At 38.3% G+C, this 18,289-nt stretch overlaps 1 protein-coding gene and 1 non-coding gene across 3 annotated transcripts in view; both read right to left on the reverse strand.

The window, feature by feature from the left end:
- Positions 1-18,289, reverse strand: part of LOC113227483 (plectin) — a 102,647-nt gene that overhangs the window by 24,588 nt on the left and 59,770 nt on the right. For both annotated transcript variants that reach the window (XM_026460421.1, XM_026460420.1), the window contains exons 2-6: positions 9,270-9,419; positions 8,904-9,000; positions 8,765-8,820; positions 6,028-6,195; positions 4,583-4,729 (exon numbers count right to left, since the gene is read on the reverse strand). In XM_026460421.1, the coding sequence (XP_026316206.1) occupies positions 4,583-4,729; positions 6,028-6,195; positions 8,765-8,820; positions 8,904-9,000; positions 9,270-9,419 (618 nt within the window). The remainder of the gene's footprint in view (positions 1-4,582; positions 4,730-6,027; positions 6,196-8,764; positions 8,821-8,903; positions 9,001-9,269; positions 9,420-18,289) is intronic.
- On the reverse strand, positions 16,895-17,013 carry LOC113227498. Its single transcript, XR_003310203.1, has one exon. It is a non-coding gene; the product is annotated as a 5S ribosomal RNA (ribosomal RNA).

An 18,289-nucleotide genomic window follows, 5' to 3' on the forward strand; every position in this document is an offset into this window, starting at 1 on the left:
GTGTGACAGTACACATTAATTATTGTCTATTTGACTTAAGAATGCTTTTTGATTGTCTTGAATTTATGATGTTCATATTTCTATGGACTGAAATAAACAATTATTATTATCCAAACCCAAACTCAAATAATTATATTTTAATTTCATAAATAAACAAAGAACAATTGAAATCGTCACGTTGGATAAAATACCAAGGCGTTGCTTACTAATCTGAGCCTTACCGCCCAGTTACCACGCTGTCACGTACATTACTGGCGAAACTGAATTCTATTTACTAGGTAACAACATTTAAATTCCTTGGAATAATACAACCGCTGTGTCTCGCTCGGCAGCGGCGTAGACCAAATTCAAGCCAGTCTCGCCCGCGTGTCCGGGACGCTTATTTAAGTTAAAACGTAAAAGCTAATTGAATAGGGCGTATTCTGCCATGACGGTTAGATGTACGCGGTCGCAGCATGGCGGCCACGCAGCCTTCGCGCTGCGTGAGCGCGATGAAATCCGTGTGGAATAAACGCGCCCTTAATATTTAAATTCAAATTTATACAGCTTGCAATAAACACGGCCCAAAAATCGAAGTGTCAAAGCGTAGCGCGCTCTTGACTGTACTTATTCGAATATTTCAAAACGTTTTCGTATTTTGGAAAATGTGAATTAGGCAGGTTTATCTTTTTACTATTTTTTTTTTCACAGTTATTCTTAAATATATTCGAATGCTGCCGGTTACTTAGAGCGAATGCATAATAATTTTGTTGGTAATAATAAACTTATTATTGGTATAAAGATCACACTAACATAAACAAAAAATCCTTCGACCCAACTAGACCAACAAGTGTCTGTAACCTCAACGTGGCCACCGCTCTGCCAACTATGTGCTTTTTACGGATCTTTGTATTGGGTTTTTAAACTGGTGGTGGTTCTTGCCGTTTTATTATTATCAGATCGAATGCAAGTTTTTCCCGCACTGAATCGGTTCTATGGCGCGAGTCGAGCAGCAGGGACATTGGCTTTATTTCAAAATGTATTTTTTTACAAACGAAACTAAAGCTATTTGAAAAATGTATATCGTATACTACGTGTGGCGCACTATAGGTTTCCGGAATGAATAAGAAAAAATGATATAAATGGTCAGAAATGAATTTATTGCTTCTCAAAATGTTCCACATTAGCGTTAATGCACTTTTTCATACGAATGAACCAACTTTGAAAACATTTATGCCACTCCTCCGTGACAATCTCTGAAACATATTTTTCACACTTTTCGACAGCCTCTTCAGGTGATGAAAATCGTTGACCGCGTAACTGGTTCTTAATTTTTGGAAATAAATAAAAGTCACAAGGTGCCAGGTCGGGACTGTACGCGGGATGGCTCATAAGGTCAACGTTGTTCACCTTCAAAAATTTATTTGTCTGTCTGGCCGTGTGAGAACTGGCATTATCGTGATGCAAGATGATGCCGCATTTACGGTTATTTTTATGGAGTTTGTCAATAACTTCCGGCAAACAAATGGTCGTGTATCAATCACCATTCACGATTCCAGTTTTATAAAAAAAGAAGCAATCATCCGCTTACAGGCACTTTGCACGTGCGCCACTTTGGTTGGTTTCGGCTCATCTTGAAAGACCCATCGCTCGATTGCTGCTTCGTTTTGGGATCGTAACTATAAATCCATGTTTCGTCACCTGATACTATGTCCCACACCAAATTTGACGCCCCTTCGTTGAATCTGGTAAGCATGGCATTGCACCAAGTGACGCGATTCGTTTTTTGAGCCTCAGTCAAATTGTGTGGGATCCACCGAGAGCAGTTTTTTCACACCCAAATGTTTGTATAGCAGTATTTGTATTTGACTAAAGATGTCAGAATCTCATGGTATATCACATGCCCAGCAGCGATGTTTTTGTTGTCCACAGCAGTGGACGGGCGATCATCACGAAATTCGTCATTGAGATTCACGTGACCGTGTTTGAATTCTGCAAACCAGCTATAAATAGTCGTCTTGCATGGTGCTTCATCGTCAAAAGCAGTTTGAAGGCGAGGGACGCTCCTCTGAGCTGTTAATTATGTGAGCGTAACTGCGAAAATTTTCGCGATTTAAATCCATGATGATGTAGACAACCAATTTCTAAAATGACGCCACAATGTAAAAACAAGTGACAGTAAACTGTATTCTACAGCCAAAGAGTTCCAATTTCGAATGTTGTAATTACTTTTTAAATATTGTTTAAGTAAGTGGCCAGTTCCGGAAACTTATAGTGCGCCCTATGTATACGTATTGTATTTAATAAAACTGTACAAAAAAAAAAAACATTTGTAAAGTATCTATTGAATGGTGTTTCTTTTGTAAAATTTAGAGGTAAGTTGTGTTTTTTTTTTCTATCGTGAAATTTTTTTTATTTATTTTTATATGTTCAATTTTTCTACATAATTTTTTCCAAAATTCAACACTTTCACTGTTATGCGGAATCAACATAAGCCATTTGAGGTTATTTCGACTCTCAATAATATCATGGTAGTAAATCATGTTATTCACTAACATCGAGTATATAACCAGAAATAAAGACGAAATAAGGGCCATGTATTCCTGGTAACACATGAGTTCAACATCAACTCTCGTTTGCACTGAAATATAGACAAGCCAACTACTGACCTGTACTACGTATATTTCAAAAAATATTCTGTATTTATTGTAATAAAGATAATATCTCTAACAATGCCGTGATGTTCTATTCGGTGGTGTGGGAAAAACAGCAAAACATCTAAGTACAAATCAAACGGAATCACATTTCATCGGTAATTAAATATTAAATATGTAATTTTGCAATTGTCGTCCATTATAGCAAAGCTCAAGTTAACTGGTCGATTTGAAGTGAAACAGTTGACGACACCCATTGAAGACACCCGTCAATTGTATCGAACTCGGGCTAGCCAATCGGAGCGCAGTTGTCATAGTAATCATATGGCAGAATAGTTTTCAAACAAATTAAATGACATTTCGTCTCTATTTCTGGTTATATACTCGATGTTCATTATTAACTTATAATATATTAATAAAACTGTTATTACTTCTTAGACAAACACCCATCACTGTTTACAATTTGAAGGTATAAAATTAGACAAGTTTGACCTTTTTCTAATTCAGGCAATTGTACTTGGAATAGGATTATAAATAGTAATAAAGTTTTTATTTCTTTGTTTGTAGACGAGAGTGTTTCTTTTTAACGTCTTGAATATTAATGATGTTGTTAAGCTGATAATGTCGTTTTGTTTTCTATTATTATGTTCTTTTTTATGATACCAAGTTAGGTGACACAAGTCGAGTACAGGACAGTTGCAGTGCCACTCAGAGCTTTAAATCACAAAGATCTGAGGGGCACTGCCACTGCGCCCATCGCCGTGAGACATAAGTTGATAAGTCCCATGTGCCTGGAATTTCACCAGCACTTTACCCTTCTAAACCGGAACCCAGTTATGCTCACATAACTGCTTGGCGACAGAGATAGGTGAGGTGGCAGTACTTCCCTGGACGAACTCTTTCACAAGGAGCTCTACTGCTACAAAAGACCATAATTTTTAAAAAATTATATGGCCTTCAATTGTAGCATGCTAGACGTGGGCTAATTAGCCCACCTGCTCGCTCTGAACATGCCGAATGTCAGAAACTCGGTCAAAATACAAAAGATGTCGTCATGTGTTATGAGATTTCGTACATACAATTCAATTAAATGTGACGCATATTTGTGTGTAAGTGGTGCCATTTATAAGCGCTAGTTCACCGCAACTACATAAGGTGTTCACCTTTTTTATATAATTATAGGCGTGTCGTTTGCTACAAGGCGCACGACATGTTCGTCCCGTCACTTGATAAGTACTATAAAAAAAATTCAAGTTTTAAAGCCAGCGACCCGCTATCTATCGTTCCTCTTTTTATTATATCTTATTTTTATAGTTTTTTTTATTATAATTATTATTAATTTAATTATTTTTATTATATAATAATGCAATATGAAATTAAGAATAAGAATTTGTATACCAATTGCTGGCGCAACGCAATGAACCGTAAGAGTAAACTTAAATATATAAACCGTGTATGTTTACAAATAAATATACATAAATATATACCTAACTATGACATAAGATTGTTTTTAACAAAGTTGCCTTTTACACTTTCTTCCCCGAAATGTAGATATATTTTGGTGTGTGTAGTAAAAGGCTATGTTTTGTTTGTTGTATTTAATTTACTTAGTAAGTTACATCTATATGTACACACAAAGCAAGTTCGCTCTTTAGTAACGATTATAAATATCATCTTAAGATTTTTTTTACAACGCCAACGACTATCCCATATCTACTGCCATTTGCAGCAGGCACCGAAATGTAATTTAAAAATATAATTTCTTTTATCTATGTTATTGTCTCTATGCGTAAGAAACGTACAATTATTTTCTCTTTCTTAACGTCATTTTTCTTACAAGTCCAATTACTGAATGTCAGATATTTAAACTCTCTTTAGGGGTCCATGGAAGTGAGACTTAACCACCTAAGCAATATCTGTATCACTGTTATTACTAGTGATTTCTTTACCTTTCTCTGCAGGACGTTGATCTTCCGATCTTTGATTTCGCTGTGGTCACGCAGCTCTGCTAGTTCATGGGCTGCGGCCAATGCCGCAGCCGTTTTCTTCTCCACCATTCGGCTTTTTTCATCCAGACGGGCTTTTAGTTCTTCAACCTGCAAAGGAAGGAAAGTGTTAAATGTACTAGATAGCTGAATTATCTGAACTCATACTAGGACGGACATTGTAAGTACGAGTGAAATAAAATTCATCAAACAGTCTGATATAACTACTCAAAAGTCGAGAAAAATAAAATTTGTTTCTACCAGCAATATAACTCTGAACCATCACATTGAAGTTTATCTCCTCATCAACGAGGATACAACTGAGAAGAAGCACATTTCGAGCTAAAGCTGGATTTGATTTAACCACGTTACATTTCTACTTGTTATTGGTATCACGGGTTGGTTCCCGCGATGCGACGTCAACATGCGCCTACTTTATTAATCTACATATTTAAATGAATATACTTACTATGCCATATTTTGTCTGTATGAAATGAAAACATATTTTTGTATAACTTTTGATCTAGTGATACGAATTGAAAAACTTTTACATTTTTGCTTTCGCGTATTTTCCACTAATGGGTGCGCCTCACTTATACGAAAAATAAACTAATTTCAAAACAAATACCGTTCATTTAATATAATTTTTATTTGGACTAATTTCACTTCCTATAATTTAACTTCATATAATTCTTGTTTGACATAACATTCGCATTTTATATTTTTTTTTTATATAAAGCCCATATTACATAACAATCATTTCATATATTGTCAATTTAGGTAATTTTTACGTAGTATAATATCACTTTTCATAAATAATACAGATTTGTTTTCCCTAATATAGTTTACAATGCTGAATTTCCATTCGACAAAATTATTCTTTTTAGACACTGGATACCTTAGTGGTTTCAATAAAATAAACGTATTTACATAGGTCAAATTTTGGCTGCGGTTTCCATTCAGTAGATTAGGTTAAGTTAGAATATGAAAAAGCACGAACCGAACGAGCGTGCCGCGGCAGCGGCCGGCGCGTGCCAGATACGAATTTATTTGCGTTTCCGAAGATGTTTTCAGGCCAAATTATAATTAATATGATATTAGTATAAGCGATATCGTTTTTAGGAAACAATCATATTTCTAGATGAAACGACATTTAGATAAAATGACGTTATATTAGCTATGGTTTACATGATCGTTACTAAAAATGAGTGTTAGTGTAAGTGATCGTAATAAAAAATGGAATTATAGAATGTTAGTTTATATTAAACGTTCATTATATGAAGTGAATTACTATGTTAAATGAGCTAATAGGAAGTAAAATTATGCCAATTGAGCGTTATGTGAATAATATTTATATGATACATTATACACCCTTCCATTAATGTTGACTACTTTCCTTATTTACTTACATCTGTTTGCAACATGCTGTAATGTTCCTCTTTGGCACACAGCGATTCTTTCAGCACGGCAATATGGCGCTGGTAATCCTGGTGCTGTTCCTCTAAGGCCTTCATTTTAGCAGCCATCGCGAGGATCTCCTGGTCTCGTCTCTGGATCTCCAGGCGGAACTCGTCCAGCTGCCCATCAACCATCCGAAACGACGGTAGAATTGAAACGTCCAAACACGTTAGTAGACATTTTAAAGGAAGACAAAAACATGGAATTAGAACTTAAGGTGATATACACGTCATCAATAATCTATCGACTACTGATGAAGTAGGACACCTTTATGAGTTCTGAGTCCATGATAATTCTATCTACATAGGCAAAAGTGATGGCGAAAATGATACTGATGTCAATATCAAATATAATCTACGTAATACTGTTTCAGAAATGACTAAAGGTTAAGTGGTTAGTACCGATGTATGGAAAGCGACGCAAGCTTCGTTAAATGTTATTTATCAACTTAATGGAAACGTTTCCAGCCTTAATTTAATACACAGACACACTGCCACTGGAAGACATTTCAATACACTTTCCCACTACATGCAATTTGAATAATTATCTTAATTTTAATATTAACTAATAAGTGAAACGTTTAAAAACGCACCGTTCAAAATACAAAAATGATCGTTACTGGAAAACTTTCTATGCTAAACACTAATACTGGATGGCAAACAAGAATGATCGGTGGTAGAAGGTTTTCCAGAATGAGTCTAGCACGAGACGAGTAGGTAGACAATAAGATAACGCTGATGCACGGGCGCCTACGTTGTGATACATTTATCTACCGAGTGTGAGAGATGATTCGACTACATGAAGAGGTCGTGATGATGACGGGTGGCGCGGGACAAGCGTACTGACGATCAACACCGAAAGCAAAACATCACCAAATGATAACAAATTTAGGAATCACAACGTACTCGAAGAATTCATTCGATGCATTCGACCTCAACAGTCTTTTAATAACAGTCTATCTCTATATCGTTAAATTTGGTGTCAACGTAATCGATCGCACATTGTTTCTAACCATACAATTTACATCTAATAAAATACCTATTCGCATCTAAGGCCCTAGATAACAAAAATATTTTCTCATGACAGTTATTCAAGAATATAAATTCCTCTTATACTTTAATAAATATAGCTTTATAACAATGAACAAGTTTCACATAAAAATACGAGTCAACACAGTCGACGATCGGCTAAGTTCGGACTTAAAGCGAGAAATTGACACGGTAGGCGTCGGTCGGAGAGGTGTAGTAGAAGAAGTCGCGGCCCGCGCCGATGGCGTGCGGTCACAGAGTGGTGGCGCTATAGTAGTGGCCCGTGGCGGGCAGGGTCGGCAGGGGCGGCAGACGCGGCAGGGACGCCAGGGGCCAGGGCGAGAGCGGCAGTGCGGACGAGGAGCGCAGCGCGGGCGGCGGCAGGGACAGGCCGGCCCGCGCTGACACCGGCGGCGCGCTCAGGCTGCCGTCCTTCATCACGCGCACGTCGTTCAGCAGAAAACTTACTTGTCTCTTGAAGGGGGGGTCGACTTTGTCGTAGAGCGAGGCGTGGGAGGGCGCGTACGAGGGCGGCGGCGGCGACCCGAGCGCGGCCAGTTCGCTCTCGAGGAGCGCAACCTGCCGCTCCAGGGTAGCGATGCGCGCCTCCTTGGTCTCCAGCACGGCCGTGAGTGTGGCGCCCGCGCTGCCGCCCGGCAGGCCGGCCGCGGCCAGGGCCCGCTCCAGCTGCGCCTGGAGCGCCCGCAGCGTGTCCGCCGTCGCCTTCAACTCCTGCCAGTCGAGTGCAACGCGAGTCGGTCAGCCGCCGCCGCCGCCGCCGCCGCCGCGCCGACACCGACGGCGGCCCCGCTCGACAACAACCTACCTACTACCGACGTCTCGTATCGCGCCGCCTGGGGCTGCGTTCCGTCCAACTGTACTCTACTGCTGCTGGGATTCATGCGACGCGAGCTCCGCTCCGAATCGGTTGCGGCATTATGGCGATAATGACGCGCTCGTACTCGTTTGACGACGCAGCCCCAGATGAAGCGGAGCAATAATTTTAAACAATGCTCAAACTGATTCCAATGAAATTTACACGAGACGGTCTTCTCTAAGGTTCATGTGACGGGGACAATGAACTGCTAAACATGCAATGTCGTGATTTCGTTGTGTTCGTGTCGCTTTTTGTATTTTTTTGTGTTTAGGCCGAATCGAATTAATTTTGAGATCTTTCTTTTAAATTTTGATTTTGAATCGTCGACGTGTGAGGTGGAGGATGTAAAAGGTTGGAAAATCGGTGCTCGGGGGCAAGCTGACAGTGTCACAGAAAGGCCTTGAGACGGTGAAGAGGAAGCTACAGTTGTATAGAATAGATTGTATGAAGCCAACGAAGATGTCGATCGTACACATATAAGGCGCGCGACAGTCACATTCGGCTCAGACTCAACAAATGAATGAAAATGAAACTATCAAGAGCAACGCTAACAGAAACAGTGATGTTGATAAAGGTATCACAAAATAAATCGCCCATGTGGTTAACAATACATAAATATAAGGAAGCGAATCGACGTGCACATACGTACTAAGTAACTAGGTGTAGGAAACATTCACAATATCGATAGCAAAGTTTCCAATCGTTTGACAGATGTCGCTTTGGAAGCTTTGCTAGAACAACACATCATGCAAAAAGATATCAATAATTGAATTCGATAATTACCTGTTTCTGTGCCATCGCCTGCATTTGTTGGAACATTTGTCTTTCTTCTTCTTTCCCTGAAAGTTATTGCAACGTTTACTCCTTCGTAACGTCGTTTTAAAAAAACTTTTGCTAAGAAAATTCAAGTGGTTAAACATACCCATCCCCTTGTTTTGAAGCATTTCAAGTAATTTTTTGATGCTTTCATCTCTGGCTTGTAAGGTTTGCTTCTGTGTTTCAATCCTCAGTTCTAGTTCCTGTTTAGAAAGGTATAATTTTGTTAATCAAGCCCCTGCATCAAGGTTCAACAAAAATCACCTTTGCAGAAGCATAAGGGAACCTAAGGTAGACTAACCCCAATCTGATCATATCTTGGATTGGTTTAACCGACCCTAACATTTCAAACTTAATAATCTATAAGAAAAACAAAACAAGAACCTTAAAACATTACCTAGAGGAACACCCGTTATAGAAAACGACAAAAAACAACAAACCACAAAGACAAAACTAGACTTTATTTTCTTACCTTAATGGTGTCTCTCAATATGGCTATTTCTCTTTGTAGGTGTTCGTTTTCGGCGTAAATTGATTCTAGTTGTTGTTGAAGCTCAGGAGCGGGCTGTCGTAAGCGCAACCGGAGTTCTTCTTCCAATTGTCTCACAAGCATTGCTTGTTTCTGTAAAGGAGAGAAAAGTTAGTTGAGATTTTCATCAACAGAGATACAGTGTGATACTTAACAATAGACAATAGTGACACTTAATAAAATAATAACAACATTTTTGGTTAAAGTATTCCTTTGTTGGAGAATTCTTAACATATTATCTAGTAATAGTCAATGGCCGAAGGATAAAGGAATTTCCAGTTTTTTTCTTTTTATAATATCAAGTGACAGGACGAAGTCCCATGTGCCTGTAATTGCACCAGCACCTGCTGCTTTTCAGCAGAAATAGGTGAGGTGGCAGTAGGTGTTTTCGCGGACGAACTGTTTCACAAGGAGCTCTACTACTACTAAAGTTTGAAATAGCCCTGGATACTTGGTGAAAATATTGTTATTGATAATTTGGTGATGTAGGTTAATAAAAAAGTTTGCAAGATAGACTTTATGCCTGTCAAATAGTATCATGTTTTTCAGCAAATATTAAATTCCGCTTGAGAGTTTTCTTTCACGCTGAGGTGAGGAATTGTATAGTGGTCAAGAAGTTTTAGTTTTCATCGTTCTGTGTAAAGTTTCTAGGCATGTTTACTTACTATGCTGATTTATAATCAGCGAAACGTGGTAAAATTTCACTTTGAAATTTCAAAACAGTAATTTTGAAGAAATTATTGGATTATTGGTGCTACACAATACTATAAATTTAAATAAAATTTATATTTCACAGGAACTTAAACCTTTGCGTGATTCAACATCACTTTACTATTTGAATACAAAAGAAATCTTCATAAACTTTAACGTTGAACTAATTCGAAGTCAAGTAACCATAGGTAAAATTTTTACACTTGAAAACGTTATATTTTAAGCTCCTGCTTATTCACTGCGCTGACCTCCCTGAGAAGAACGAGCAAGAAACTGTACGGTTTGCTCTTTTCAATAAATTTAGTTGCTATGGAATACACTTTAAATCATAATTGTGTGGAATCTAGACTCGTGTTTAAAACAGTGCCACATTTTTTACAGTTGTATCTATATGTATCGTGATATGTGCGATGTTATATGTTGATTCCGATCTCTGGCCATCAAAGATGTGACAGCCTCGTATACATCTAATGACATTCCCTTTGATTATAGTTATAACATAATTAAATACAATGCGTTACAAACGCAACAGCATTTTTGTAGTTTAATTTAATATCATTTTCGAGGCAGTAGCAAAACGTTTGTCAAGCGCATATTACGTAGACCGGGGGGTTTTATTATGCACCAATCAACTAACACCACATTTGTGTTATTTTATACCTACCACATATTTAACGAAGGTCAAAAAGATCGTTCACTTTGAGATGTTCTTCTATAAGAACTGTTTAACGATTAATGGCACTAGGTACTCCTGTAAACTAGTTACCTATTGCCAAAGTATTACAGTCAACTATAAAAATTTTAATAGCAGTAGAGCTCGAAAAAGTTCGTCCAGGGAAGTATTGCCACCTTACCTATTTCTGCCGCCAACCAGTAATGTCAGCAGGTACTACCACTGACTATATCCGAATTGCCCGAATTCAGAAGAAAGATAAAAAAAAATTTAATTGAAAATCGATTCTATAAAGTTCACGAATATTTTGACATAGGAAATGACACTAATTTTCCGGATTTAAATTGCGTTTATTTGTTTTTTCAAACAAACCGACGTTTCGGGCCCGAAACGTCGCCCGAAAAAAAAAACTAAAAAGTAAAAAAAAACTTCGCAATATTAAAATCGAGAGTTACAGGAGGTACTGTGCTGTTGTTGAATATTCAATTTGAATACTTGTTCCGTTTGACGCACTTACCGGAGGTTACAAAAGTATTTAAAAATTAAGTTCTCAAAATGCATTATAACAATGTGCCGGACAACCACACTAATTGCCTTTACCATAGCAACGAAATTCACTGTGGGGCACTTCTCAGAACACCCAGACCAGAAACAATTCAGTTCATTGCCCAATCTGGGACTCGAGTCTGTGACCTCCACATCTAGCGCCCACATTGCAAAACGTTGGGCCACAGAGGTCGTCCTATTTTTTATTTTAAAGCATCGAAAGAAAGTTTACTAACTGTTTTCCAGAAATGGAAAACAGTTAGTAACGTGTCTATGACGCAACATTATTAACAGTAGGTAACAGAGAAGGGGTGCTAATGTTGTTTGAGTTTGTACGGCTTCAGCAAGATGCGACATTCAAGTTGTAAATGTATTGTTTATAATAAGCGATTTCAATATTTACTTTTTTTTACCGATACCAAATGGTGGGACAGACAAGTCGTGCGCCTGGTGGTAAACGACACGCCTAGCCATAACAGTTGCCACTCAGAGCTTTAAATCGTAAAGATCTGAGGTATCTGGGCACTGCCACTGCGCCCGTCACCCTGAGGCATTAGTTGAAAAGTTCCATGAGCCAGTAATATTACCAGCACGCTTGCCTTTCAACACTGGAACACAGTAATGCCTATATTACCGCTTGGCGGCAGAAATAGGAAAGGTGGCAGTCCATCTCCATCCAGGCAGTCCATCAAGTCTGTGATACTAAAGATTCCTCATCGGCGGTGCCAGTCGTGAGAAATAGGACCTTAAATCTTTTGTGCTATTGGTTCCGCTGACTCTGCCCATTCAATTCGAAAAAGTGTGGTCTTCTTACGGAAGAAATAATGGTTCGTAAACAAACCTTACCTTCTACCTTGGAGTTATCCTTGAGTAGCTTCAGATTATTAGAATTAGTATTTTAATAATCTGTAGGTTTAGACCAGGGTTTCTTAACCTGTGGTCTATGGACCCCTAGTAATGAACGCCGGGGGTTCATGCCGAGCCTACCTAATATAATGCATTAATATAAAAATTGGTGTACAATGTTATATTGTGAGTAAATAGATACAGTGCGCGAGACTTTTTTAAAATTTTAAATTTTCGCAGCTTTTGAAGGCTATTCATTATTGGAGCGAGTGGGATGCGCGTCAATGCGTCGTTGCATACAACCTGCGAGCCTTTCTTCTTTTTTATCTTTCCGGAAAGTGTCCATATGCTCTTCGAAATTTTGAGAGGGGTCCATGATTAGAAAAAGGTAAAGAAATCCTGGCTTAGACGATCTTGGTGGCCCAGCTATTAGCACCCTAGGTCCCAGGTGAGGAAGTCTCAATTAAGCCTAATTTAGGTACCGAAATTTCCTTTATTGCTCTGAACTTTATATTGCTCACGCGGGTTTTTACGTGAATAATGTGAATCTAGTGTCGTCATCGCACGTACACTGTAACGACAATGAGTTGGTGAAAGCGGAAAATCCGTGAATTCCGCTTAGGTAAAAATGAGTCACTAGGCTTTTACGCGACGGCTTTGTAGGCTTTGTGGAGTTATATATTTTTTATGATACCAAATACCAGGACGAACAAGTCGTGCGTGTAGTGGTAAACGACACGTCCGTCCGTAGCAGTTTCAGTGCCACTTTAAATTGCAAAGATCTGAGGGGCACTGCCACTAAGTCCGTTATCCTGAGACTCAAGTTGCTAAGTCCCACGTGCCTGTAATCTTTTGTGTTTAAGTAGCAGTAGAGGTCCTTAAGAGAGAAAGAGTTCGTCCAGGGTAGCACTGCCACCTTACCTAGTTCTGCCGTCAAGCGGTAATGTCAGCATTACTTTGTTCCGGTTTTGAAGGGTAAGGCTGCTTGTGAAATTGCAGGTATATGGGACTTGTCAACGTAAGTATCAGGGTGACGGGCGCAGTGGCAGTGCCCCTCAGATCTTTGCGATTTAAAGCTCTGAGTGGTGTGTAGCTTACATCAGGCGCACGACTTGTTCTCCCGTCACAAGATATTAGAAAAAAATCACGAAATTATGTAGAGATTTAGAAAACTTTTACGGAACATCCAATTGTGTCCTAAAGCTCTGAATTACCAAAATGTCACCACAATTTTTTTTCTTTTCAGTTTCTAAAGAAATAAATCGTAGCTGACAGATGAGTCGTTCAACTTGAAAATGAGGAAGTTTGTACCCAAAAGTTGTTCCCCTGAGGGGGATAATATTCGTTGGAATATTAGGACGCCTCCTGAGTCGTATTTACAAGACTTATCCTTTGAAACTGGCAGGCAACCTTTGCGAATATCGAGTGAACTTATTTCTTAAAAGATTGTGGTGAAATTAGAAGCAGTGTAGTTAAGGGGTGCTACTGCGTTTGAAAAATAAAACCTAAATTATCTATATAAACTGCACTACATATAAATATTATATTACATAATAGTTTTTTCTTTGTGACTTTTCTGTGTTAAGTCAATATAAAAAATACGTGTTTTGAATTATTTTTTCTGGCGGTGGGCGTTGAAATTTTTTTATCTTGCCTGAGTGGGTACTGAACCAAAAAGTTTGGGAAACCTATGGTATAGATTACAGTAAATATTATGTTTTACTACCATGATATTAATTTATTTTCTGTGAAATTACTTCGTAAATAATAATTTTTTTTTAGTAACGCACAATAACTTTATGTGCTGCGGGTGTTTCAAAATGCATGCTTGTAACGTTTCCATTTCCTGTGTATCACAAAGAAAAAAAATTAAGATTTTATCAACAAATCCAGTCGGTCCAAGTTGTGGTACTGTGACCTACCTCAACAACAATAAAAACTGGCGATAATAATTATAACACATTAATAATCAGAAATTTTGTTTCATAAACACATTTTTTTACACGAGACGGGACAATCAAGTCGTGCGCCTGGTGGTAAGCGACACGCCTATCCATAAAAGAGGAGATTTGGTAGTGGACTTAGGCTTAACTCACACTGGCGCAGAGTCGAAGCGTCGCGACGCGTCATGTTTTTCGCCTTTAGTGTATGCATCTCTATTTTCCCATTATTAAGGTACAAATTTGTGTTATGCAAATATGGAAACGGGCGACGGAGTCGACGCTTGGTTGCGGTCGAGCGTCTTCGCGCGTCACTTAAGCGCAGTGAGGCGTCAGACGCCGACCACACTGTGATTCAGGCGCACTAAGGGCGCGTTCCCACTATGTCGTCACGTTTTATTACCGTTGGACGACTGTCGTGTCTAGCCTGTACCCATATCACGACTATCTGTCGCGGACGATTTTTTATCGTTCAACGACTGTCGTGACTAGCTGTTTCCACTAGATCGTAACGACAATTTATCGTTTCACGACAGCCTCACTGCCCATCTTTGGCTACGACCCAACGCTACTGCAAAGCGAGCAGAGGGCGCGGGGTATGAGAGGAGAGGGCAGGGAGCAGAATACGTGCGGACAGTGATAAATAAAACGTGACGACAATAGGAGCTGCGACAATCTGTCGTCATGTTCCAGTGTCGTCAGACGACTGTCGTTCTAGCTGTTCCCACTGTGACGATAGTTTGTCGTTATAACGATAAAAAATCGTGAACGACAGTTAATCGTGTCTTGCTATATGTGAACAACTTCATTTAAATATACAAGCCACGACACTGTAAACTGCACGACAATCTGTCGTCATGACATAGTGGGAACGCGCCCTGATGCGAGAGTCGTCGCGCGACGACGCGCGTCGCCAAGCGTTGTAGTTGAAAACAAACAAAGTTTTTATCGTCTATCTATCTATTCCAGTGGAGCATTTTATATTTGTTGGTTTGTAGGCCAAAAAGAGCATCCACTTTCGTTGTCAAAGAAAAGAGAATTTTATAACAAAAAAAAACTTTTAACAATATGAGCAAGACACTTTTGTAGTCTTTTCCACCGAGGAAAGTAAATTGTGCTGCGAGACACGTTTCAACTTTATATCCTTTGTTTTAAGGAGACAAAGAAAAGTGTATTTAGACTTGAGTGGGTCATTAGGAAATATCTATGGGCGGATGCCAATTGTGAGACTCGTGGGAACAGTCGTGGTTAGCAACAACTGCCGCCAAGTTTTCGAGTATGCCCTTAGTGTTCAAAATAAACGAATATCTTTTAAGGCGAAGGAAGAACGCTCATGAGTACTAAGCTACAAGCTATAGACCATAGGTTCCCAAACTTTTTGGTTTACCGCCCACTTATGCAAGATAAAAAACCACAAAAAATAATTGAAAATACGTATTTTTTATATTAACATAACACAAAAAATTATTAATTATAAGTGGAAAAAATATATTTAGTGTAGTTTATATGAATAGTTCAGTTCTTTTTTTCAAATGCAGTAGCATCCTCTGGAGAGTCTCAATGACCCTCAATTGCTTCAGAGGGTCCTACTGCCCCCTAGAACGCTTCAGTGCGCACTGGGGGCGGTAGGGACATTTTTGGAAACTATGCCACAGAGGTATGCATTGTCTTAATTAATTTAAAGGTTATATATATGGTTAATATAGAATTAAATTGGGCAATATAATATACCTCCTTGTGAAAGAGTTCGTCCAGGGAAGTATAACCTTATCTATTTCTGCCGCCCAGCATTAATGCGAGCATTACTGTGTTACGGTTTAGAAGGGTAAGGGAAAGGGTGAAATTATAGGCACATGGGTCTTGTTAAATTATGTCTCAGGGTAACGGGCACAGTGGCAGTGCCCCTCATATCTTTGTGATTTAAAGCAGTGACTGGCACTGCAACGGTTATGGACAAGCATGTCACTCACCAGTACAACATTAAAAAACAAACAATATTAATTATTAATTCTTAAGTACACAAATTGTCAAACGCAACATCACGATCCCAATCAGACAGTAGGTATCTTCTTTTTTAAACCCGCTCACATTCACGATTAAAATTCCTTTGTAAATAAAATTGATTGTTAGAAAAAAATCGAATCAGAAACGCAATAGGACATCACTAATCGATTAGAATTCGAGGTGTCAAAAGTTAAATAATTGGTTGGACTTGGACGGAGTTAATATAATAAGTAGTCATGTGATGTTAAATATTAACGTTTAGGAACTTAATTATACAGCCTGTTTATTATTGTTCATTAATTACACATCTCGTGAATTATACATATATTATGCTTATTACTATAAGCAAATTTGTCTGTTGTTTTAAAGTACGAATGTTTAGTCTAATCAGTGTTGAGTATAGGATTAAAAATTATCATTTTGTTGTTGAATAGTAGGGTAGTGTGGCGGAGATAGTTAATAAAAACTGTGTGATATTGGTAAGATATTCAGTTCTGTAGTAGATTTTTGGTTTGAAAATACGAATAGTGCAAGAGTGATGTTTCTCATTTTTACAAGTTGTTAAAATGTTTAAACCTCTGCGAAAGTTGTCATATTGCAGATGTGGTCTTCCTACACCAAAGTGCGATTTACTCAGTGCCATCTTTTAGTGGCTGAAGTAAACCGTTCACTGTAAATATAAAATTATTCACTATTATGCGAAGGAACGAAAATTATTGAATTATTTTAAATTGAAATTTAATTAATTCATGAATCATTATAATTATCGGGCTTAATATATTTGTATTTAATTACTATATAATTTTACTAGTCGGATAAAAACACATTATTATTGGCAAAAAGCAAAAAGCCAACGACACGCTGTGTTCCCAGGCGGTCACCCATCCAAGTACTGACAGCGCCCGACGTCGCTTAACTTCGGTGATCGGACGAGAACCGGTGTATCCAACGTGGTATGGACGTTGGCGACAGAGCAATGAAAATTAACAGTCACTTTAAGCAATATGACGTCATCGGAAAAATGTCATTAGGTATCTCTCTCTACCTAGCAACCGCTGCGTGAAGCGAAACTACCCGCTGCGCCGCCCGGTCTGGTTTGATACCAAGAACTTTTCTAAATTATATTGTGCAAATAGATTTTAAAATTTCAAATTCGACGATCACACTATACAATAAAGTGTTTTATAAATTGATTTGTAATACTCATGTCAAGAGCTTCACGGAGTGCTGGCCAATTGCCAAATGGTTATTTTTGGTCAACCAGCTGGATTGTTTAGAACTTAAAAACTTTCACTCCAGTTTGTGAACATTGCAAAATGTAAAACAGTGTAATTTTGGATTGGAATATTTTTTAAAAAAAACCGACCTCTAAAGTTATTTGCCAAATTTTATCAAAATCGGTGAACGGAAAGTGGGTGAAATCCATTAAGCCAGATTCATCCCCTAGTTGCTTTACCCTTAAATGGTATATTTTCTTCAAATTTGAATGGGACCATTATTGTTTCCATAAAAAAAAAATCATCGAAATTGGTTCACCAATTTCAGAATAATCGTGTAACACATACTCACAAAAAATAGAGTCGAATTGAGAACGCCTATTTTATAAGTCGGTTAAAAGCATCTAAGAGAAGTGCAAACAAGCACATTACTATTTACTAGAGCCCAAACCTGTAAGTTAATTCGTTTCACGGAAGTTGTCGATAGCTTTTTTCAAGTACACATGTAATGTAATGTATTATTATTTGAAATTATAATTCTCTGTAGATCAAGCTCGCTGCTGTATTTCACAGTTTATCTTGACAGTTGTAGATACTCCATTACTCTATTTTGTCTATTTTGTAACAATAAACATTATTATTATATCCTCAAAACGACAAGTGCTTGTATTATAGCACATATTACGGAATGTTGTTGAATAAATATTGTTACTGCCTGTTGTAAATACAGGTCTTGTAAATTCCATAGATTTTTACAATTACCGTCCAAAATCTGATAAAAACTTTATTATTATTGGCATAATTTCGTTAATAATACCTAAATAATCAAAAAGCCAACGACACGCTGTGTTCCCAGGCGGTCACCCATCCAAGTACTGACAGCGCCCGACGTCGCTTAACTTCGGTGATCGGACGAGAACGCTGGACGAGAAATGGACGCTGACGACAGAGCAATGTAATCTAAGCCTTCCCCTTAAAAAATATGACGTCAAATCTAGGGTAATTGAACAATATTTTTTATGACTT

Source organism: Hyposmocoma kahamanoa, unplaced genomic scaffold, assembly GCF_003589595.1.
Source record: "Hyposmocoma kahamanoa isolate Upper Pololo Valley unplaced genomic scaffold, ASM358959v1 210, whole genome shotgun sequence".
In the NCBI taxonomy this organism is placed as follows: domain Eukaryota; kingdom Metazoa; phylum Arthropoda; class Insecta; order Lepidoptera; family Cosmopterigidae; genus Hyposmocoma; species Hyposmocoma kahamanoa.